Below are 25,114 nucleotides of genomic sequence, written 5' to 3'. Positions count from 1 at the left end.
AAAAAAAACCAAGCCTTTCAACCAGGACTGCAAAATACAAGAAACAAAAACAACTACTCAAACATTTTCACAATAAACTAGAAAATGCAACAAAGACAAAAACACAATGAATGAAAACCAACAGTCTATTTATTAAATTAAGAAGCAGCAGAGTCGTACGTTTGCTTAAAGAGAAATGTCCCCGTATGCTACCAGAAGACAGAGAAAAGATGAAGATGTTCCTTCTCTCTTGGAAAAGGAGATTCTACATATGGTGTGCTATCATCAAGGCAACCCATATTGACACCAATTGTCCTTCAGTCCAGAAAAACTGCCAAGTTCTTCTGTCCACAAGGGGAGCAGCTGCTGATCTTTAAAAATAGTTAGGTTTGAAGGGCAGGGAAATAGTTATTGATGTCACTAAGACTCAAACTCTTTGGAGCTTCAAAAGGGATAACCTACACCTACAAGATGGGATAAACCACACAGAACAGCAGTAAAAAAAAACCTCAGGTGCAGCTGACAGAATAAAGTGGGGGCCTCATATAACTGCAGCATTTCACTGCAATACTTCAGCAAAAGCACTCCTGAACACAACTAATGCCTGGGCATCTAATAAAAAAGTGTGTCCATGAGAACTGCCAAGCTACAAAATTGCTCTTTGATTGCTTTAACCAACAGTGCCTCTATCTTGTACGGACTCAATTTCATTTTTAAACCATCCACAGTGAATGCCTATGGACAAGCAGGTGCCACTCTGTACAAGCAGATGTCTCATAGCTGTGTGTTATGACGTACACACATAACACACACATCTAGACAACTAGTTCCCTTGTCCTAATGCAGAGAAATTAATATTTATATTTATTTATTATAGGAATATACATTTTTATCCACAAAATAAATTCTCATGGCAGCTCATAATGCCAAATTAAAGATAAAATGAATAATTTAACAATATCACAACAGCTATTTGGAGGATCCCACCCATATATTAGAAGCAGTCCTTGACAGGTATCTGCATTAAGATTTACTATGTTGGTATGCAGGTGAGACAGAACCTTCTTGGTAATGAACCCATTGCTATGGAACTTCCTACTAATATGCACAAGCCTATTTTGTGAAAGTGTTTAGGTGAGCAGTGAATACCTTTCTATTTGAAGCTGTTTTGTATACTTCCTTGTGCAGTTGTAGCTCTTCAAAACAGTGGAGAGCAAGCAAGCAAGCAATCCAATATCCTGCTAGTCCACTGCATATGGCTGCTGACATTATCAACTGTGGCAATTTTTCAGAACTGAAACATTTCCATTTCCCCTCTCCCTAAAAGTCCTAAGGCTCCAATGAAATCCTTTTCAATGTGGGGATGTTTGGGGATGCACAATGGGGAACCTTCTAATCACTGAAAATTGCTGTGACCTATAAAGTCATCTTGGTGGTGGTGATTATTGCAAATTGAAGCCCTCTGCCTATCTCATGGACCCCAACAGCTTCCCCACAATGAAATGGATTAAGTGGGAGGTTCAGGACCTTTGAGGGGGAAATTGAAGTTTTTCATTTCTGAAAAATCACTGCACAATCAGAATCATCAGCCATTATGTGGTGTGGCAGCACAAACAGGATTTCAGCCATTTTTTTAAAAGTTAAAACCATTGGATTAGACATTAAAGTGTGACATTCTGTAGGGGACCTACCATTTCTCCCAGAGTCAGATATTTGCAGCAGATCAATGAAGTGTGTGGCGAGCGCTACATCACCTATGTTTGCATCATCCAAAATCTGGATTTTAATTTTTCTCATAAGAGGAGGAAACATTTCAATGAAGCTAATTTGTTCATTCCACGTGGGCTCTGTGGTGCTGCTTTCAACAGATGTTTCTCCCTAAAAGGAAGAGATTCAAATTAATCTTACATAAAGGAAAAGGCATTAAAGATCCTGATCTGAAACTAATCAGCACATATCAGAAGAATAAGGATAGCGTGGCTTCATTGAAGTGTACACCTCTTCCAGATTCTGACATTTATTGATTTATGGTATCTTTGGATCACTATATTCTGCTTCACCTTTATCAGAAGATCACTACAGGATAATATTTATACTAACAGAAATATTTAGAATAAACCTCTACTTGTATTGTCCAGTGTGGTGTAGTGCAGTGGTTCTTAACCTTTGTTACTCGGATGTTTTTGAACTGCAACTCCCAGAAACCCCAGCCAGCACAGTTGGTGCTGAAGGCTTCTGGGAGTTGCAGTCCAAAACTCCTGAGTAACCCAAGGTTAAGAACCAGTGGTGTAGTGGATAAAGTGACAGACTACAACTCTGGAAAAGAGGGTTTGAATCTGTGTCACGGAAACTCACTGAAGGTGTGTAACTGGTAAAACCAGTTGTTAAATATCCCACATATTTTGAAAGGTCTATTAGGGTTGTTATAAGTGCATTCTGACTTAATTGCACAGAACATATTGCCCATGGCTTCTGAAAGTTACGGTACCTTTTTTAGACACATTCACAACTTTCTAAACTACAAGTTTTCTAAACTACACCATGGCTTGTGGGATTCTGGACCCTGTAAATCCAAAAAACAGCATCTTTTCCAAGCTCTGGTGTCTTTAGCACTGAGGTAATTCAGTTAAGAAAATAGAAGAGGAAATATCATGGCTGTTAATAAAATTATGAATCCATTCCCTCTCATATTGCTAGAATTTAATGTCACCCAGTGAATTTGATTTGAAAACAATCCAGGACTCACAAAAGTTAGGTACTTCTCATAGCATATGGTTGACTTATATAGTACAGTTCAAGATAAGACATAGTAACATACAAAAAAAAAACCTGCTGGATTAAACCAAAGCCTATAAGTAGGCCAGGGAAAGAAATGCTGTTGTCTTTAATGTACCGTCAAGGAAATTCCAACTTATGGTGATCCCAATAGGATTTTTGAGTTATGTAAGAAGTTCAGTAAGTTTACCATTGCCATCGTCTTGTGAGTTTCTATGGCCAGACAGGGATTGGAACTCAGGTCTTCTGACCCCTAGTCCAACACCATGTCTGGAAATCTCCAATACATGGCAGCCAGATTGCTAACTGGAGTTGGTCAAAGGATGACATACTACCCCTGTTACAGCAGCTCCATTGGCTTTAGATACGTTTCTGGCCACCGTTCAAAGTACTGATCTTGACCTATAAAGCCTTAAACAGTTTGGGTCCAAGCTATCTCAAGGACTATGTCTCCCTTTATTGCCTGCCCAAGTGTTAAGATCATCAGGAGAGACCTTTCTTTTGGCCCCACCACATTCACAGGTGCATTTGGTAGTGAAACCGGGCTTTCTCCGTTACTGCTCCCAGACTTTGGAACTCCTTCCCATAGAAGGCCAGGCTGGCCCCAGTTTAGCTGTCCTTCCACAAGCAGGTGAAGACCTTTCCCTTCAAGCAAGCTTGCCCTTAATTACTGGCTTCCTGAGCAGGGTTCTTAAGCAGATTCTTGTGCCTTGCTGCTTTGAATATGTTTTGATGTTGATTCTGTCTACCATCTTTTGCTGTGGTATCTGTTTGATCCTTTTTAGTATTTGTACTTATTGTTTTTAGTTTTGAATATTGTCTTTGATCGAGATAAGCTGCCCTGGTTCCTTCTTAAAGAGAAAGGCAGGGTAGAAATGTTATCAATCAATCAATCTCAGAAAACAAGTATCTTGTTTAATTCAGTTGCCCTACCTAAAGCTTACCTGTTGTCCAGAAAAGGTAACTTGCACATATGGATCAATGAAGACTTTCTTGTCCCCTACGATCTTTGAAAAACCACCCATGATCCCGGCACTCATGCTAGGCAAGCCGTCAGCCTTGTAAATTTTGATACAAAATTTAGCCCAGGGCCTCTCAGCTGGAACTCTTTTTGGTAGGAGCAAGTTCCTGAAAAAAAGATACCGTACTTCAGTGTTAAATAGTGATTACCTTCTGAGAAAAACAAGATCAAAGGCTCTTTGGGTTTTTTAATTGGTAATTAAAGAATTAAAGTCCTAGATTTTACTGCAACCAACAGTCTTGATGATTTCTAAGGCAGGGCTGAAATATAGTAATAAGTGCAGGTGGAGGAGAAACCCACAATAAGACACAAGGTATAGAAATCTTTGGACCTAACAAAATGTTACAGATAGTTCATTTTTAGAAGCAGCAGTTCCTTAGTATTAAAAGCATCTGATCGTGTTCCTACAACATTTTCTAATTATAGCTTGCAAATTAGCTTTCTTTGTTACGTCACTGATCATGATGAATTAAACACTAATCTAGCTGGCATTTTTAATTCTTAGACATTGTGCTCTGGGAGCATGGTGTAGAGATGATACAGAAACATGTTTTCTTTTTCTAATGACAAACGGACTGTCGGATTTCATTTTACCGACGGAGACTGAATATTTGTTTAAGAAACAATGTTATCCAATCTCTTACCAATACTTCAGAGATCTGAACAAGGGCCAGTCTTAACCTTAGACAGACTAATTATTTCAATTGATAAATGGAGCACAATGATAGTGTTCTAAAACTGAGGAATCTTCAGACAGGTAAGTTTTAACAGAGCTAGACCTACTTTGATCTGTTTCATCACTGCAAGATCAAAACAGCTTTCTTTTGCAGGTATTATTGCTCAGGCATGAAACTTTGTTGGAATCCCATTTCTGGACCAGTAATGTACAGTACAAAGGGACGTGGTGGCGCTGCGGGGTAAACCACAGAAGCCTGTGCTGCAGGGTCAGAAGACCAGCAGTCGTAAGATCGAATCCACACGACGGAGTGAGCTCCCGTCGCTTGTCCCAGCTCCCGCCAACGTAGCGGTTCGAAAGCATGCAAATGCGAGTAGATAAATAGGGACCACCTTGGTGGGAAGGTAACATCATTCCATGTCTAAGTTGCACTGGCCATGTGACCACGGAAGATTGTCTTCGGACAAAATGCTGGCTCTATGGCTTGGAAACGGGGATGAGCACCACCCCCTAGAGTCGAACACGACTGGACAAAAATTGTCAAGGGGAACCTTTACCTTTACCTTTAATGTACAGTACGCTTCTAATGAGCTGCTGTCCATAATGTGTATTTTGCTCATGTGTCTTTATGCTATGCCTCCACTTACATTCACTCTGTTTGTAAATAAAATTAAGTACTACAAGATACCAACACCTGTCAATTCCTTCCAATAAAAACCAAATCCATTATACTTCTGAAGCTTTGCAACACTCACAGAAGTATAAAGAGTGCAGCACTATTTTGAAGGAATGCACCACATCTCTCCCCAGGTGACCGACTTACTTTTCAATGTCTTCATTCTGGCTGCCAGGAGTACCAGGAAGAGAAGTCATGACATCCCCCCGCGCAATGACAGAAATGTTGCATTTCACAAAACCTTTAATTCCAGCTCTCGTGTCTTTTGGATCATTAATCACAGCCCACTTCTGGTAAAATCGGTGATCTAAAGACATGAAGATGGAACAACTGATTCACAGTTCCATGGAGCTAATGCATGGCCAGTTATTCCCTCTAAAAATCCAGAGCCCTACAGCACACAGCTGTCTAGAAAGGCTATCAGAGAAAAGCCATACAGTTGCGTCATCTTCACAAAATAGCATAGCAAATATTTGGCAAGCAAATATCAGTAGCACGTCCCCAAAACCAACAGAGTTCTGCAGGTGGATGGCAAGGACAGATCATGGTCACAGTGAGTATGTGAACTGCTAATCTCCCCCACCCCAAATGAATATGGTGGAATTCCAGTGCTTTTAGATATTTGAGAAGTCTAGCAAAAAAGAGGGAGCTGCCTCAGGAAGTTAATTTGAGATGACATCCTACTGAATCCACTTTTTATTTTTGTATTTTTGCTACCAAATAAGTGTTTCTGGGATTTTCTGCCTCAGGGGCCAAAATAATCTGAACCAGTTTTGGAATTATTTGGTATTTTATTGTCAGAGTGCAGCACTTCCACATTCAGCTTCTAACTACTGAAAATAAATTACTAGATTGGAAATTGGTAGTAACTAGAGATGGGCACAAACCTTGTTACCTTCTCCACCTCCCCAGCTGGATCTCCCACTCACCAGAAGGTGTGGACTCCTGTCCTCCTCCTCCTCAGCTGTTCAACCAGTCTCCAGCAGGAGCACAAGCTTCCCTACCCCGCCTCCTTGGCTGATCGCCCACGCAGACAAGGAGGCAGGACAGGCATACTTGTGCTCCTGCTGGGAACTGGCCAGACAGCAGAAGAGGAGAAGGAGAGGCATGCGCTGTGACTGGTGAGTGGGTCATTGGCCAGGGAGGCAGGGGAAGGAACCTCAGATCCAATGTTTGTGCCCATTTCTAGTAGTAACACATAGGAAAAATTGACTATTTTGTAAGCAATTTCATTTAATAAAAGTGCAGGAAAAAGAGTTCTTAAACATGGTTAGAGCTGATTTCTAGGACTTCATTCTGTGGGTCTGTTTCAGTTGGTACTTTACTTAGGCCTATGTGTACAGACCTGCATGTGACTGCTTGGAGACCACTAAGAAGAGCTTCTGTTTACCCCTCCAATTGCCAATCACCAAACAAAGCAAGCTAATTTGTAAATTGCAAAAGGGACAAAAGCTCGTGCAAGGGCAATCATATGTCTTTTTTTACTTCATGTTGTGCTGTTTCTAAATACAGAGCTCAGCATCACATGGAGATTTGATAATGGACAAGCATCATATTGCAGACCGTAAAACAGAAAGCAAGAAATAGGAAGTAATTCCTGTTATGATGGAGGAAGTAAACCTAAGACTACAAATTTGCATGTAGCTCCAGAAAATTCAAGGGGGTGGGGGACATTCAGTCTATCTATCTGTATATCCCCAAACTGGGTTCAGACCTTGCCCTGTTAACTCTTTTTCATCATGTCTTGGGGCAGTATTGAGAATAGAGCTGATATATCCTGTGAAGAAACTGGTCAGATAGAACTTAATTTATCCAAACTCTGAAATCTTTACCAAGAGACTTATAGGAAAGTCAAGATAATGAGCACTTGAGAGAAACTTATTTTTAAAAGTTGTATTCATTACTCAACTGTAATTTTAAAATTAAAAATTAAAACATTAGGTCCACATGCAAGGTTAGCCCACTGCACAGACTCAAAGCAACCTATACAGAGTTGCAAGAAAGAAAATCAAGAGGCAGCTTGTGGCAATATCAGGATCCAACTATACCTGGCTGGCTGTATACAGTCTCTAGATCAATCTTGAATGTCCCTATGAGTGTACCTAGGAATGGTATCTTCTTTGAGTGGAAGACCTGTGCAGTAATACAAATTGCCTGCTCAGTATTGAATTAAATGGCTGTCAAAAGAGGCTCAGAATTTAGTTAATGTCACAAAAAATGGTAATAGGCTACATTGATAATGATGGTAGGGAGCAGCCTGTGAAAACTGATCAACAGTTTACAAAAATTCAACAATCGACAGGGTACATGATGTTGTAGTGACCCTGGAGTCATACTTAGTCATGTTTCATAGAGGATGGAACTCGTTTCTTTCTGAACTGTGCATTTATGAACAGAGAAATAGCAAGACTCTTATTCACAAATGCAATAACACCATAAAATTGCTAGTATTTCTTTTCAACACTCATGTTTAGCGAAATGACATTGTTATTGTCTGGACTACAAATAGCACTTAAGTATTTGTGACAGAATAATAGACAAACTTTTATGAACTTTAGTTCAACTGAGATTTGAAGCAGATGTGTTTTTTTAGCCTGTGCATACAACCAAATCGTACTGGAGCAAAATCCTGGAACGTGGCAAACAAAAGCTTGCCTCTTTTTTATCCCAGGTTGGTTGTCTGCATCATCCTGGAAGGGGCTGGCTTCTTGTCAAGTGCAGATGTTAACTATAGATGACAGTTGAATTGCCATCAGGGGTAAAGAATAGGTGTGAGATTCATAGAACAGATTAGAAAACATTGCTCTTGGTATTTGGAATTTTCCTGAGAACGAACTAGATTATATCTACTGCAATATGATTGAGGAGCTGTTAAATTCTTTTCTTCCAACAAATCCCTCCTCAATTATTTTTCATGGGATGGTTGTCTTGAATTATTAATCCCCATTCCCAACTACTGTATAACAAAGCTTTAGTACATGTTATTCCAAAATAAAGGTACGATCAAAGGTCTGCAAAGGAACTCAACTGATCACACAAGGAAAGAGTTGCTTTAATGGAAGTGACCTTCCTTAAAGCAACCCTTCTGTCCGCTGGGAAATTGCTCCAATCTGGTTCCAAAAGTAGAAGCCATACAGCAGCACCAAAAGGGTCCAGCTTGGGCCCAGATTGGAATCCAGGTGGAGCGCATTTCCCTGTGCATCATGTGATCACTAGCTCATTGCAATTCATTTCCCTGTGTGATCACAATCTCAGCTAACAAAGCTTTAGACCCACTCAAATCAAGAGGACCTAAATGACATTTCTAGCTTGTTCTACTGATTTCAGTGAGAGAAAAGCATCAGTAACCCTAAAATTTCTTTCTCACTGGCGATTTTGGATGCATTTTGATTCCTATCTTTCACATCTGAAACTCTGTATAGCCTCCTGTACCCATATGGCAATATGGCACTCTATAAAAACACATCTACTTTGGTCAGTCACCTGTACAACAGTATGCATGTTGGTCAAACTGTAATTTTGATAAGAAATGCTGTTAGTCTATACCTCTGACAAGTAATTCAAGACAATGGGAAAATTGCTATTTTTGAAGTACAACTGCTGCAGCCTTCTAGCAAGCCTGATTACTGGATATTCTGGAAATTTAGTTCACCAAAGCAAAGCAAAACCAAACACTCAAGGGGGAAATTTGGAAAGAAAAAAACCCTAAAGCTAAGTATAGGGTTATTACCTACTCTAATTTAATATACTTTACATCTCAGTTGCTATGCCGTGAGATCTTGTTTCCTCTGTCCCACAGGAGTGTATAATAGTTGTTGATATACTTACAGAAATTTGTATGAGTCTGTGGAATAAGATATCTCTTGGTTCATGGAATTCAAATGTAAAATACTGAAAAAGAAAAGTAAAAAATTTAAGTAGAGAGTTCCTATATTATGTATGTTCTAAGAGTTGTCATTGTAGGCCTTGCCACATGCTTCTCCCAAAGAGCTAGATAAGATTAGAAGAACCTGATATCTTATAAAATTTCCACTTGAGATTTCCCTTGTTAGACTGAAAACTCAGCCTACTTATTGATAATCACAAATAATAATTAATCACATATGATGATGCATGATCACGGTTACACAATCCTGGATAATATTTGCTAACAAACAATACACAAATAGTATTCTCTCAGCTAATATATGTAGAGCAATAACTGGAGTGTGCAAATAAGTTACATAGGTTTGCCTATTAATTCAATGCATCGTGTCACAGATGAAATGGCCTTCATGCAGCTAGTGAGTCCTCTGAAATGGAGAGATGTTTGCAGATGTTATATTGAGATACTGTATAACAGCACTCATCTGCACAAAGATAGCTTTGTTTGCCTGTTACATACCTCATTGTAAAAAGGACAATTGGTTGACTTCTGTGTTGCTGTGTGTCTCTTCTCATCTCCAATTTTCACAACTACAAAAGGATCAATGTTCACCCCAACCAACTTCTGAGCTTCAATTATGTTGATACCAATCTATGCAGTGGGTTGCCACAATAGGAAAAGGAATTAAATAAGAGATGTGAACAAACAGCATATCTTGCCTTCTGTGAAAAAGAGGGGGTGGGATATTGCCATCAAAAGCTTGGGCTATTTAAACAGTAAACATGTATTGACACAACTGGAAACTTTGGAACTGCAGAGGTGTTTATACAAAACAGCAAATCTTTTCATTTCATTAGCTTTGAGGACAAATCATTAAGTGTCACAGAGTACTTTTTCATAAGTTACTGGTATGCTAAGGACACTCAGATAATTTCCTCTAATATAAAGTTTTCTGACAGAGATTACCAAATATTGAAGATAGACTAGAAGTCTACTACAACTTTGGCATCTAGGAGAGGTTTTGGAAATGTCATGCTCTCCACATCCAGGAAACAATATGGTAATATGTAATTCTTGTAAATGGTTTATAGGAAAAGTACACAATCTCAAGTCTGTAGGTCACATACCATTCTTGATGATTCCATGTAACTTCCTGAAACCGGACTAACCCCACCTACTTTTCTGTGCAACTCAGTCAATCTTTTAAATGATTATTACTTCTGATTGTCACAGATGGAGCTTTTCTCAGATCCCATAATTTGCAAATTAGCTTGGTTTGTTTCACAATTGCTCAGCAGGACGCAGGCACTTCTATAATTTGCAAGTCTGAGTTCTTGGACATGAACGTCTGCTTAAAACAAGGAACCCCCGGTTGGCAGCCCGGTACCAGGCCAGGCCACGGTGACAGATGTCCTGCCCCCTCATGTATGCCCCCCACAAGCATGCACGCCCCCCCATGCACACATGGGTGCCCCACCCCACATGTGTGTACAGGTGCGTTGTCCACCTGTACATGTATGCACAGGTGCCCACCCCACCCATGTGTGCATGTATGAGTGCCCTGCCCCCACGTATCGGTGCCCCACCCTCCGTGCACGGACACCACCCCTCACCCCCCCAATCGATCCACGGTTTGGAAAATGTGTGGGACCACTACTCTAGAACACTTACATAATCTGAACTGTAAGGACAGATTATCAGTGACGGCCTTGCACTGCCACTTTTAAGATCACTGTTTTCTCAGTGACAGAGGAACAAGAATCATTGACAATCACTGGAGGATTGACAGTAATTGTTAATCACAGGGAGCCAACACTGACTACAGCCCATTAGGCCAAAAGTTTGTGTACTCCTGATTTATAGTAAGAGGAGCAAGAATTATACCTGGAAACTTCGTGGTCTAGGAGCAGAATGCAGCTCTGACTTAGAGAAGATTCTGGAACGGCTGTAAAGGAAATACAGCACTAATTAAACGCTATAACAATTCCACTTCCTTTGAATTATTATTTTGTTTCTGGAATGCGGACCAGGAATGAACATAAGTGAAACTGTATTCCAGAATGAGCAGTAATAGCTGTACATTGTCCTCTCAAAATGCTAAAAAAAACAGAAAAATAAAAATAACACACATCTCCTCAGCCACTGCAAAATCAAAGTCTGGGAGCTATAATTTGTGGAAACAGAAGGTCTATGTAGAGAGCAAGATAATTTTCGAAGTCTTGCTAGGCCTTTTTGCATGGGAATTTATCGTCTATTAAGATAATAGTTTCAGTGGGAAGGATAATGGGAGAAAGCAAATTTTTAATTTCCAAAAAGAAAAAGTGTGGTATAAACTGCTGTATAGCTCAGCGGCTTAAGCTTCTGGTTGTGGAGCTAGAGGTTGGGAGTTTGATTCCCCACTGTGCCTCCTTGACAGAAGCTGGACTCAATGATTCATGGAGTACCTTACAACTTTGCAGTTCTAAAATTATTATTATTAAATATTTTAAATTTCATGTTTAAGAAATACTCTGATATAGTCTGGTTTCTCTTCAGATTGGATGTTTAAGAAAATAAATTCAAAAACACCAATAATTTTATATTCAAGGTGTAATTCTGAAACATATAAAAAAGTGTGTGTGATATAGCAGTTGCACTGCTGACTCTGAAAATCTGGTTCAAATCCCTTTCCATGCAAAAGGCTCACAGGTAGTCCTGGGGACTTCGTTTTTCAGTTAATCTGCTGCACAGAGCCATTGTAGGCAAGCTGGCTGAAGAAGGTAAACATGTAAGGACCATGTATATTTCCTGTGGTCTCGCAAAGCAGAGCAGAATAAATTCCTAATACAGTAAATGAACTTTTATTTCAGTGTTTCATGAAAATATCACCAGACATTGCCACTTAAACAGAAAGGGAATTCACAAATGTACCTCTTAACGGGGCTAAAGACAATGCCCGAGAACTCCATGTCAGATACATCATAATAATCATCCTCATCATCATCAGTCTCCAGTCCTTTGACAAGTTTCCTGCCAAGCACCGCAGCCTTCCTGTCCAGATCAGCAGCACGTTTCACATCAGCTTCACTGTTAACACACAAGCATTCTAGTTACATACAAAGGGAACTATAAGAAACCGGTGATCTTTTTTGGTGTGCAGTACTTTTATCCTTCTGACGCCATTTATAATCCTGCTTTCTCTGTATTTGAAAGAAAACCATAAATTTTTATTCAATATAATCAACACTGCATATTATTTTGTCTTGATTATGAACAAGATGATCATGTTACTGTAACAACTATTATTAACCAGTGAATAACTTTCAATCACGGATTTCACTGCAAGAGATTTCATCATCTATCCATCTTTCCCACTGATACCTACTAAGACATTAGCTCTCTTGAATTAGAAGCAAAGAGAGACATGTGTACCACCCCTTCTCCTACTCTCCAACATATAATAATGAAGAGAGATAGTAACCACCATTGGCTCAACATGATTGCACTTCTCCCTATGATTCATAATGCTGATTATGTGGAACTTCTTATTGTGGGAAGGACTGTTAAATGCAGTTATGTCTCTCTTCAGACCTTCCTGCCCAACACAGGAGGTTTGGAAGTACAGGTGCATAGGCTTGAGCTCTGAATCTTATACAGTATATGGTTCTTGCAGTCATAGCTGCATAATTCTTAGGATATGCCACATTTATATCTACCTCTGCTTCCATCATAAGAAGGTTGTCAGATATGGTGGGCAACACTTTACCCCTAACCCATGTTGAAGAAAGATTCAGCAGAATCATTCCCACCAGCACCACCACAACTGACCAGCCATGGTCATTGTTTTTTGTTTTTATTCTTTCCTTCAGCACCTTGCCATGACTCACACCACTCATCATCTGCCACCTGAGGCAGCTCCTTTACTCTGCTAAAAAGCTAGCCTGGACGTGCATCATACACACCACTGTGCACACTCTTTACTGTGACATATAGCCATTCTGTGTGTCACCACTATGCTTCCATTGGATCAATATGGTAGTCACCAACATTGCAGTGTTGATCTCCAGTGCTGTCCTGTTATTGTGATCCAAACTGACTCAAAGCAAAAGTACAAGGCTGCATTGCACTAAGGCAAAAGTCTTTAAATGATCCCACACATTTGACTTGCCAGAAGAGCAACTCATTATATCGGGCTGCAAAGTAGAAAAATGGCCACTTACTCCAGTTCTTCAAATCCAGGATTGCGGATAATAATCTCTGAACTGTAGGAAAACAGAAACGAGTCATGGGTTATAAAAAGTAAGAACATGTTGGTTGTATAAATAGCTTTTTACCCAGTTTGTTCTGACTGATCTTTCTTGTACTCAAGAACTGTGAGTTTCCTGAGACACTGCTCTTTTGTGATCAGTTGAAAAGCAGGATGGTCAAAAGAATTACATACAACCTGGTTAGCATATGTCTGTTTTCACCTGAGTGAGTGGAGCCAGAAATCATGTCACTGAGAAGATAGAAGGAGAGGTGGAAAATACAGAAGTGCAATGATTTGTAAATTAATATTCTAGATTGTCTGAGTGAATCCCAAAGAAACAAGTTAATATAGAAGAACTCAATAATGAAGGGTTCATCCAAAAAAATATGTGGCTCACATCATTAAGGGCTGGAACTATGGTCCCTTTTCCCCATAGATTTGGAATGACTCACTCCAAGCTTTCATAATGGTTTTTAATTTTTGCTTGAATGTAATCTGAATTGAGTTTCCACACTCTAATACATCTCCTCCTTTCCTCCTCCACTTGTCTCTACCCCTTTGATTGGAAATACAAAAGTCCTGTCCTTAAATGGGCAATGAGAGACAGAGAAATCCCTTCATAACTACAAAGGAAGGAAATAGGTGTGGGAAACATGAAAGAGCATTCTTTTTTTCTTGCAGAATAAAACAGTGTTTTATATTGATTCTGCCAGGCATGAAGCAGGTGGAGAGATGCAACTATGTTGGGAGAGGCAGCCCTATTCTGCATTGGGGCACAGATGACATCACAGCTGATGTCATGCAAGTTCTAATTGCACATGCCCCAAAGAAACTGGGCCTCTTTGAGATAACAGATGGAGTTAAAAGCAGGGACTCCCAATACTGAGTCCAGGTTTTTCGGTGTGAATCCTGATTCTGAGTGTAAATTGTCAGACTGGAATCCAACTCCAAAGCCTCGAATCTAAGTCTCGAGTTGATATGTGCCCCCCGGGGGGGAGGGGTGCAGGTGCAGATAGGGAAGCCAGGCCAGCACATGCACAGAGACAGCAGGCTGACTTCCCTTCCAGAAGCCGGGCTTGTTGTCTCTGAAGATGCAGTGGCAGCAGGAGGTAGGGAAGCCCATAAGGACTCAACTATGCAACTCGGACAAATGAGTCCAAGTCAAGAGTCAAGTCACAAGTCCCCTCCCCCTGAAATCCCTGAGATGAGTCCGAGTCAAGTTGCCAGTGTGATAAATAATGGAGCAAATAGGATGTGTCAAAGATTTCTAAAGCTCTTCCAGAGCTTTTGTTCATTTGTTTGTTTCTTGCTTTGAAAAAAGGATTTATGAGGGTTTGCACTCAAAATGTTTCCAGCTGTACAGCTCCCAAGATACTTTAAAACCAGCCCCCTCTTATTATCCTCACTTGTCAATCGAACAGGCATCTGTGAGTGCTGTGCCATACTGCCTCTGCAATGCATTGAGAAGTTGCTGCAGGTCCCCCAAGTTTCTGTTGGCAGCCAGGACTGTGAGCTGCAAGCTCCACACCAGCTAAAGTAAAGCATGTCCCTCTTGGTTTGATGTCACCAGCATTGCTTTGTCATCAGAATTCTTCAGATTAGCAGTTCAAAGAGACTGCTATGGGGCAATTACTTCCAAAGCAATGCTATATCATCTTTAACTGTGATGATTCCTCTTTCAAGGATTAGTATCATATGGCCCAGAGTTGTTACTCATCTCAGTTTGCACTTTCATGAGCCCTAGATCATGAGTTTGACTATCTCTTGGTCTTTATTCATTTGCTTTAGTATGTCCTTATTGTTCAGCCTGTCAGTCCAATAAAGCCATCCTGTGATGAATAAAACCCCACAATTCCATGCTGCTAACAGTAGAATCAAGAATACACAGGCCTTGCAGGAATGTCAGTTTTGCTGAAATTGGAGTATAATTCTCTATACCTGTCTTTCATCTGATAGACAAAATCCTCCTCAGCCCATGTTCCCACAGCGCCATCAGGAGGCTGGTATCGCAGTTCTAGTTCAACATATATCTGTATAGGAAGATCATAGTTATTGTTTGCAAACTATCCTGGCAGTTTTTATTGTGTTTGTTTTGCTTTATTCTGAACAGGGTATACATTTATGAAAATATATGCATACATATGTACATTTCTATGATTTAAACATTGCAGAAATAAGAATCAGTACACACACAAAAGGAAGAAAAGAGGGAGAAAATAACAGTGAACAAAGTTACTTCAGCAATGTAGTGCTATTCCACTGGTTTGTGTTGATTGACTATATGTAGAAGTATTTAGAAGCTAGGGCTGGTTCTCCCGTCAGGCAGAGCGAGCCAGCTGCCTCAAGCAGCAGACTGTAAAAGTAGTAACAGAGCAGTAAAAGGTTATGCATTGTATTGTGTCTTTACTGCCAGGGAAGGGCAGAGTTGACCTGATTTTTTTTACTTCTTGCAGCAAAATAACTTGGCTGGCTTCAGATTACATGTACCTTGATGGGAGGGCGGGGGGAGAGAAGGTGTTATTTATTCTTGGGCAGTCAGATGTATTTGGCCAGCCCTGGCAACAGCTATTCTAAGTGGGCTGATATAAAATACAAGCCACATATTGCATAGTGTGATTCCTCAGTGATACAACTTTTTTTCTTCAGATGCTTCTTTCATGCTTACGCATGAGGGAAATACGCTGTTAAAGCTAGCATGCCAAAGAACAGGTTAGGCTAGAATCTTTGCTTCCGGACATTTCATTTTCTGTGTATTGGGAATTTTTAGCACTGAGCTGAGGACAGGTGTGTCAGCCATATAATCCCCCAATTATAGTTGAAGTGGTAGAATTACAGTCCGTTACATGTTCTGCTATTTTAATCAACCTGTGAGGGAATAAATAAAGCAGCAAAGCAAAGGCTCTCCTCCCAGAATTTATCATAGATACCTAGCTTTTCAGCCTAAGAAACCTCATAAAAATCTTACTTTGTTGTACTATCACATAATCTGTCACAGCTGGAACAGGACAATTTGAATCAATGGAACTTATGGAGCAGCTGATATGCCAAATCTCCACTGATTCCATGCCTACTCAAGTGCAACTTACAATGTTAAGAAAAAAGATTTTAGCCAATGTATTGTAGTGCCAGCTTTGTAACCCCAATAAAAATTCTTGCAGACTCTCTTCGTTAGATTTGTTGTTTTGGATTCTTGCATTAAACAGGGGGTTGGATTTGATGTTCTTACAAGCTCCTTCCAACTCAATTATTCTATGATTCTAGAAGAGGAGCTTCTTTAATTGATAAAATGCCTGTTTTCCTCTTCTCCACAGATTAGCAAATTAGTTTGCTTTTTATGATTGTTCATAATAAGGTAAACACAGTCTTTGCAAGTCTAGTTATTCAAGCATAGAGGCTTTGAAGGAATGTGTTTCTGGAGTGCTAACTTTTTACCACCTTCTAATTGTGAAGGTGGTGTCTTGTATAGTTTGACCCTCAATTATTCCCTTTCAAGTCCTACCCGAGAGCTCAGTGCCATCTCACTGGTGGTTTTCAAGTAAATTAGGGTGAAGATAACATCCAAATTACTTACTCCAGTGATACTATGGTTTTTGTCCACGAGAGCCTCTCGGATATTTAGTCGTCCAGATGTCACCAACTGCTGAAGACTGATAATTAAAGTACCAAGTAATCTACAATGAAACAACAAGCAATACTGGAATAAAGTGCTAGAATATAGCAGGAGAAATGAGAAGGTTAATGAATGAATACAACCATATGTATGAGCTGCTAACTACACATTTCAAGTGCCAAGAAAGTCTATCTTTGTTTATATGTAGGCATATATATATTCACCTATGTACATTTGTCTGTTAGGATTTCTATCGGTCAAGGTATAATGAATATACAATACTGTAGGCTCTTTTTCAGACCTCAGCATTCAGAGAAAGTGATTTAAACAACCATCTCCATCCTGGTGTCCTGCAGGGATTCTGGACATTTGTGAACAGTACCAGGTTGGAGAAGGAAGAATGTACTGTAAGTACCACTTGAAGCTTTCTCCTTTTCTGCATGTAATGAATTGCTAGGAATGAAACTTTTTGCCATGTACAGATAGATGTTACATGCAAACAGAGCAGCAGTGCATGCAAACTTTACTGAGGTTTAACTTCTGGAAGACTTGGTTGCCTTGCCATTACTGTTCCTGCATGTGGTGTGTCTTAATACCTTTTCACTGAAGTTATAGGCATTATTTATCTGTTAGTGGATATCCAAGAGTGGTAATGGCTACCCAATGTGTGCCCAAGTGAATATTAGTATGTGACCGTAACTGAAGGAAAATATAGTAATGGGCTAGTAATCTATTAAATCAGTTTAGGATAGTTCCTTAATCCAGGTTTTGTTTAGCCAGTTTGCTGTATTCTGACTTTCAAATTGCCTACATTTAGTCCTGCTGGTATTGAAGCCAAGAGTGTGTCCTCGGCTTCATTGAATCTCGATTGGCCAGGTAGTGTTCAGTATAAATTTGTCAAATCATAAAGAATGCAATTCACAGAGACTAAATACAACAATAAGATCTTTGCAGTGGAGGTGTACTTTGGTTTCATAACCATAACATTGGTGACAATATTCAGAGCTTGGAAAACAGCTTTGAATCCCAAGCTGCTTTGAAGTGGCTATGGGTCTAGCAGTTGCAATCCAAAACATGAAAAAATCTCTGAGCTCTGACATATGAACCAAGCACTCTCCCTCAAAGCCAGCACTTGGCAAGCACCTCAAAAAGCTCACTTGAAAGAAATATGAACCTACCTATTACTAAATACCTTACTGCAGTTGTAAACTTTAATAATCAGCATCTCTTCTGCGATAAGTTTTCCATAATGTGGCCAGCGGAAGAGCTAAAAAGTGAAAAAGAGCAGCAGAATCAATACTGGGAAGTTCGCCAAGGCCTGCATATTGGATAATTCTTTATCTTGTATGCAGTGTTAAATGCTACAAATCTGTGAGTAGTGCATGTGTCAGTCTTTAATTGCTCTTGATTGCTTTCATACAATTTTTTACATTTTACAGCTGACAATGGCAAATTACTGATATCCCATTGTAGATCTAGGTTGAAGGCCTCTGTCAGGACCAGTAGATCTGAAGGAGATGTCCAATGCACGATATAGTCAGTTAAATTGGACCAGTTTCAGTTAGTAAGGCCTGAGGATGTAGACAAAGCACTTGCACGCAGCAAAGCCCTAGATCCTTGACCTTCGTGGCTCGAAATTTTATTTATTTATTTATTTATTAAATTTATATCCTGCCCATCTAGACCAAAGTCTACTCTAAACATCAGCAAAGTAAATAACAATGGAATGGACTACATACATCATTAATATGTCTCTATGGGATAATCATTTATCCTCCCATTTAAAGGAAACAATTAAAAAGCATCTTCCAAAGAACCTAAACTTAGCAATAGCTGATCTTAATAACTATAGTTCCATTGCCAATACAGTATTCCATGCATGAGCAAATTGATTGAGAGGGTGGTAGCCAACCAGATGCAGGAATTCTTGGAGGATACAGAGAACCTATACCCATTTTCATTGGGGTTCAGGCCATGCCATGGAACTGAAACAGCACTGGTCATCCTGCAAGGTGATCTCCTAAGGGAGACGAACAGGGGGAGTGCAACCCTGCTGATCTTCCTGGGTCTTTCTGCAGCCTTTGATACCATCAACCATGGTATCCTTCTGAGATGGCCTTTGATTTTTAGGACTTGGGTCTCTATTTTTCAGTAGTTCCAGTCCTTGTATTCACGAATACAAGTTCCAGTCCGTTCTTGACTGCTGATCTCAATTGGTACAGCTGGGGGATGGGGTTTATTTCCCTTGGGGACTCCTTCATGACATCCTTCAGGGATTGCCCATCTCCCCAATGCTTTTTAATATCTATACAAAGCTACTCACAAGAAATCAAATGGAAATAAGGGCCAACAAACAGAAACTGAATCCAGATAAGACAGAAATACTAATATTGGATGGACCGTTCAACTGGCTAGAGGAAATTACTCTAGATGAGGTTACACTTCCCCTGAAAGACCGGGTTCACAATTTGGGAATGCTCTTGGACACAACTCTCTATATGGAGGTGTAAATATCTGCTGTGGCCAAGAGTGCCTTTTATGAACTGGCCAATTGCCTACCTACACCTCGACCTGGATAAGAAATGCCTCACAATGGTGGTCCATGCATTATTAATTTGTAAAATCGACTAGTAATGCTCTCTATGTAGGGCTGCCCTTGAAGATGATACAAAAACTTCAGCAGGTCCAAAATGTGGCTAGACTGATTAGTGGTACCAGCAGATATGAACACATGTCCCAGTTTTGCACACTTTCATTGACTCTCTGTGCCCAATTCAAGGTGCCGCCTAGGACCTATAAAGCCTTCAATGGTTTAGGACCTCAATACTTGTCAGAATGTCACTCCTGCAAAATAATCTTAGGACTGCAGAGCTGGAAGCGACTCTATGGATCAAGCCCAGCCCTGTCAAGGAGAGAAAGTGGGAAATCAAATTCCCAACCTCTGCAGCCAGATGCCACCTGTTCCACCCACTTCTTACAGTTCTTGATGTTAAAAATCATGACACCTAAGGAAGCTAAAAGAGTTATGATCTGGAATCATTCTTTCTTGGTTGTGACCCCTTTCCTCCGGAATAAATTTCCTACAGAAGTTCATCAGGCACCATCCCTCTCAGTTTTCAGGCAGTTAATTAAAACCAAATTATATAAAGCTGCCTTTCATTAGTATTTTACTTATTGGGATGTTCAAATTTGTTTTAAATTTGTTTAATTTATTTAAATACAATTTTTATTTATTCAGCTAGATACAGGGTTTTTATTTGTTTTTGTATTTACTGCATTTTCCTGTTTGTTTGTATGTCTGTAATTATGTTTTGATAAGTTGCAAACTGCCCAGAGAGTGCTATGCACTATAGGGCAGTACTGTATACAAGTTGAATGTATGAATGGAGGAACTGTGTTTGTTGTAAAAAAAAAAAAGTAACTTTATATGATTTAACAAAGGATAGAATGCATGGTAGAACAAGGTGATGTTGTTAACAGCATATATCTTCAGCCACATCAAACTACTTTACATGATACCAACCTTAGTATATTATTTTGCTCTGTTAAAGAAATTAAGTTTGTCCTGAAGTAACATTCATAAACACATGCTGTCCAAACATGACTGAAAGCATTGGGTTTCAGCAGAGTGTGATGCATTCTTACCTCCCCGAAGACTGCTTCCTGACCACAGCGTATCTTCTTTGTCTTCTGTGTGAAGCCTGGGAACAAAATACAACAATTGCTGTCTCTTGCTGCGGAGAGTATATACATTGTCACGCAGTACACATCTTCCAAAAATGCAGTAGATGGGGAGTGTGTGGCCCTTTAGACAATGATTGCTAATGCCCCCCCGGGGTTGTTTGGACAGAGGGTGGGGCTACCAGAGTTACAATAAACTGCACCTAGTTTGCTACTTAGCCTCCTCTTTGGCATGATCTAACTAATCTTATATCCCACCCACTGTTATGGAGTAGCATGGTGGACAATGCTCTCTTCCATCAAACAGTATGGCTACTGTTTTGTCTTTAGATTTTGGTGGATTGAAGTTATCATCTTTCTTCACATGCTGTCTAGGGCTGGTAGATATTGTACTCCAACAACATTTGGAGGATTACAATTTCTTGGCATCCACAGTAAAAAAAACTAGATCATTCTATACAAAACTCTTGCTACAAATCATACATCAGGAAATAATTTTTTTCAAGAGTCTGAAAATGTCTTTCGAAATATCCAACTACGTCTTATCCAAATAATGATTTAACAACTTTATTGACTTGGATTAATTTGGCTGAAACTGTGATTTTCTCATCTATGTCTTTTTGTTTGTTTTCTTTTTTCTTTTTTTTCTTTTCTTTTTTTGACTCACCACTTCCTTGGTCACTTTACTACTAACACATATATGGGAAGCAGATCCAGACACCTTTTGTGTCAGGCAGTGTAATCATCAGTTGCCATGCATCTGAGTAACCTTGAAAGGGCACTATATGCCTTGATAAAGCAACCTCTATACTCCTGCTAATAGGTGGTTTCTGGAGCAAATGAAATCAGAATTCTCTGTAGAAAATGAAATGACTAAACAGAGGTTATCGTACTTTGGGCATGTAATGAAAAGAATCAAGACTCACTAGTTGGAGGCAGGAAAAAAAAGAAAGACCTAACATGAGATGGGTTGAGTCAAGAAAGGAAGCCAGGCATTTGCAAGATCTAAGGAGTGATGTTAATGACAGGACTCTTTGGAGGTGATTAATTCATAGGTCTGCCATAAACCAGTTAACAGAAAAAAATAATAATGCTTCTGCTGTTGTACAGCGAGAACACATAGCATTAATCTACTTTGAGGAAGCCAGATGTACCTTATTCTGTTTTGTGTTTTGTCTAAATACTTGTTTGAACACATACCTTTCTGACAGATCAAGAGATCTTCTTTTCCCTAGAGGTCCCTGAGTCCATACCTTTTCTCAGACTACCCAAAACCCCAGCTGCCAACATCTGCTGATTTCTAGATAGCATCAGAATTATTCTTTCTGACCTTGTTTATATATCTCAGTGCTGGAATGCGGAGTGAGCTCAACTGACTTTTAGATCACCCAGGCCGGTGTATAGACATTTAAACATTTAAAGATTTTAATGCACATTGGCCAGTATCCTGTTACATAGCTCCACCTGTGCAATGGAAGCGACTTTCACTGACAGGGGCAGAATGCCACTAATTAAAGACTTCCTTTTTCTATTTTTGTTACATGCAAATTGTATTGGGATTTTTAGTTAATGGCAATCTGCCGCTGCCAGTGACATCACTCTAATTGTGTAGGCGAAACTAGGCAACAGGATATTGCCCATATATTTATGTAACAAGACAATATCCAGAACAAACAGTCATCTGAGGAACAGTAATAAACATTATTTCTAACAACTTAATTCATCCTGTTCTCAGTACTGTACTGTAATTCATCTTCCTGTCTTGCAATCCACAGCCCCTCTCTGATCTTAATCACTTGCTTGATATAATTGATAGTGACCGGTCCAACACCACCAAGTAAGCTTTCCAACTGAGCAGAAGTTTGAAGCAGAATCTGCCTGGTCCAAGTCCAACACTCTAACCACTACACACTGCATTGTTATCCTTTTAGTTATGCTATAATATATCTAAGAGGGAGAAATAGTTAAATGGTTTTCCAAGATGTGAAAGCAAAAGTCTAAACTACATATGATGATCTGAGGTTTTAATGCACTACAATATTAGATCTCTGTATATAATTAACTTTGCTCCAAAGCAAAACAATCTCCCCGTATAAATAGTATGGAGGTAGTAACTGTAGTATTAGAAGCCACTGTAGGTTGTAATGTTCAGAACAAGAGAAAACAAGGAGAGACAAGATTTCTGGGCGTATACAAAAAGAAAATGACATAGGGGATGGGAACGACAGGTTGCTAGAAAAGATAAGTGTCCTCTTAACTTACACTTCTAGACAAATATTTCTGCAGTAAATATTTCACCGCAGTGGAATGTACAAAATGGATACCAGACTGCTATGAGCTACTGAGTCAACAACTACTGGCGAGAAGCTAGATTTAAATAAAGAACAAAGAGGAAACGAAAGGGTAGCAAAAATATTACAAGAGAAATATTTCTGTGAACAGAGAAGTTAAACATTTTTAACCTGGATTTATTTCAGGATGTTACTTTTTTTTTAATTGAGAGAGTAACCGATGAAAAATAAATAAAGACCAAGAAATTGTAAAGCACATAACACAGAGCTAAAATATTTTGGATAGTCATGATGATATCTAATTGCTGGTGGCAAAAGGATGAGAAGAATTCTCGGGCTATTGGAAGCACTGAGCAGCCTCTGGATCAAAGGATCTGGGATGCTCTGGTAACTCAAACATACTTAGTATGAAGTGAAAGTCACTTTACTGAGGATCCCACTGGTAATCCCAATGAGAGTAGGCTCACTGGTGAATGCTAAATGATCAGTTATAGAAATCCTATTAATTAGCAGTAACATACTGGCTTCATGTACAGTTTTCTTGAAAATAAGTAATCTTGAAGGAACACTGGAATATATGAAGAATCCCAGCATCTCACAGGCAGGTTGAAGTCAATTATCTCACTGTGTCTGGGTTAGGTTTAGAAGCACTGGTCTCAATAGTCTTCTTCTGTTCTCAAACCAATGTTAAATCTTGTCCCTCTAAGCAATTACAGTACAGTCCTGCATGTATTTACTCAGAAATAAACCCAGCTGACTTCAACTGGTGTCATTCCCAAGCAAAAGGATATGGCGGTTTAGTCTCACCTTGTATACTAGCCTCTGGATTCTCCCTCCAAATTGTGTCACCAGTATTAAGTAGCTATACTGGGAAGTAATTCCCAAGTGAATGGAAAATGTAAGACATGCTTCCGTTGTGAGAGAAAACAAATTCTGAGGCTGGTTTGCACAGGATGGATTTGCTATACTATATACCTATTTCATTTTCCAATAGTAAGTGGAATCAGATTAGTGTCTAGTGTTGCATGCAGTGAATCTACACTTGACTATCTCACTGCGTCTATGTGCTTTGGGAAACCCTAGTTGGTGGACAGTGCTAACACAGACATACATTTGTTTGTCTTGTGTAATATTATACACACAGATGTATATGACTCCCTAAAGGGCAGTGTTGTCCGTACCAAAGATTTAGCATGTACAAAGGAGTCCTCAGTTACAGGTGGGTGGGTGTCTGAACACACACATTATTTTCATGACAAAACAAGTAGGAGAACAGCATATATAACAAGCGTATATAACCTTAAAGATATAGGAAATGAAAGAGAAATTAAGGAAAAGGGTGTCCCCTTTGCAATGAGAATAACATTCTTTTGCAGACTGTACTATTAACTGCTAAAAGAAAAATAATTAGGATGCTGCACTTCAGGCCCTGGTACACATATCATTTCCCAGCATCATGCTATCTTGAAGCAGATTGTGTCCTAGACTCTTAGTTCTCCATTTCCCCCTCCCCAGTCCCAAGACTTAACTCACTCTTTCCCAAGACCAGCCACAGTAGTTCCCTTTTGCCCACTTTTCCCACACTCCGCACCTCGGAAGCTGACATGCACCTGCCTCTCTCCAGTCCCCGGCAGCTGAGTGACCCTCTTGATGCTGATACTCAGGGCCATGGTGCGGCCAGAGCTCAGCTCGCAGCAGTGCTGACCAGGTGTAACGGCTGCTCCTGCTGTTTTCCTGCTCCACCTGTCGCTTCAGTGAGTCAATCTTTGGGACTCACCCAGCAGGTTTGGCTGCCCAGACCCCACCTGCAAGTCATACAATATCCAATAATATCTACAAATCCATATGAAATAGGCAGGCACTAAGTCTACTCTGCCCCCCCCCCCGAAAGTCCAGGAAGCTTGCTTTTCTTTAAAAAGGCTGCTTCGTAACAAATGCAATTCACTACTTGCTCCCACTTCCCCCTTACAATAAACCTTGATCAGTATTTGTGGGGTTCCACCTCTCTCTACAGATGACCTTCCCATTCTTTATATTAACTGCATCATGCTGACAGCAGTATATCTCCACCTTAACAGCCAGTTAATTTATTTAGAAGCACCAGGATTTCTGCTTGGGTTCCACAAACAGTATTTCTCACAGCTTGTGTTTTCCCTCTCTTTTGCTCTTTTGTCTGTTGACAGAATAGGTGGAAGATCTGTGACTCACCTCATGGTTCATTCCAAGATTGTGTTTGCTTCCTTTTCTTAGTGACATAAAGGTTAATTACCTGAGTGGTATAGAAGTTTGTTTTTCCCTCAGACATTTGCTGT

The 25,114-nt window shown here is 39.8% G+C and overlaps 1 protein-coding gene across 2 annotated transcripts in view; it reads right to left on the bottom strand.

The window, feature by feature from the left end:
• Window positions 1–24,591, bottom strand: part of LOC110073403 (fer-1-like protein 4) — a 71,947-nt gene extending 47,356 nt beyond the window's left edge. The window contains exons 1-14 of one of the 2 annotated variants that reach the window (XR_013545071.1): window positions 24,394–24,591; window positions 20,476–20,531; window positions 18,009–18,097; window positions 16,792–16,891; window positions 15,159–15,250; window positions 13,192–13,233; window positions 11,903–12,058; window positions 10,877–10,937; window positions 9,512–9,643; window positions 8,956–9,018; window positions 7,176–7,260; window positions 5,275–5,434; window positions 3,699–3,882; window positions 1,671–1,857 (exon numbers count right to left, since the gene is read on the bottom strand). Coding sequence is in view for 1 of the 2 variants with exons in the window: in XM_020782585.3 (XP_020638244.3) it covers window positions 1,671–1,857; window positions 3,699–3,882; window positions 5,275–5,434; window positions 7,176–7,260; window positions 8,956–9,018; window positions 9,512–9,643; window positions 10,877–10,937; window positions 11,903–12,058; window positions 13,192–13,233; window positions 15,159–15,250; window positions 16,792–16,891; window positions 18,009–18,097; window positions 20,476–20,531; window positions 24,394–24,472 (1,486 nt within the window). In the remaining variant the exon portion in view is untranslated. The remainder of the gene's footprint in view (window positions 1–1,670; window positions 1,858–3,698; window positions 3,883–5,274; window positions 5,435–7,175; window positions 7,261–8,955; window positions 9,019–9,511; window positions 9,644–10,876; window positions 10,938–11,902; window positions 12,059–13,191; window positions 13,234–15,158; window positions 15,251–16,791; window positions 16,892–18,008; window positions 18,098–20,475; window positions 20,532–24,393) is intronic. The other variant, XM_020782585.3, reaches the window with a different exon arrangement.
• Window positions 24,592–25,114: the final 523 nt, after the last annotated feature.

The sequence above is a fragment of the Pogona vitticeps genome, chromosome 4 (assembly GCF_051106095.1).
Source record: "Pogona vitticeps strain Pit_001003342236 chromosome 4, PviZW2.1, whole genome shotgun sequence".
Lineage (NCBI taxonomy): Eukaryota > Metazoa > Chordata > Lepidosauria > Squamata > Agamidae > Pogona > Pogona vitticeps.
The sequence above is the reverse complement of the archived record's forward strand: the minus strand, read 5'-3'. Positions and strand labels throughout refer to the sequence as shown.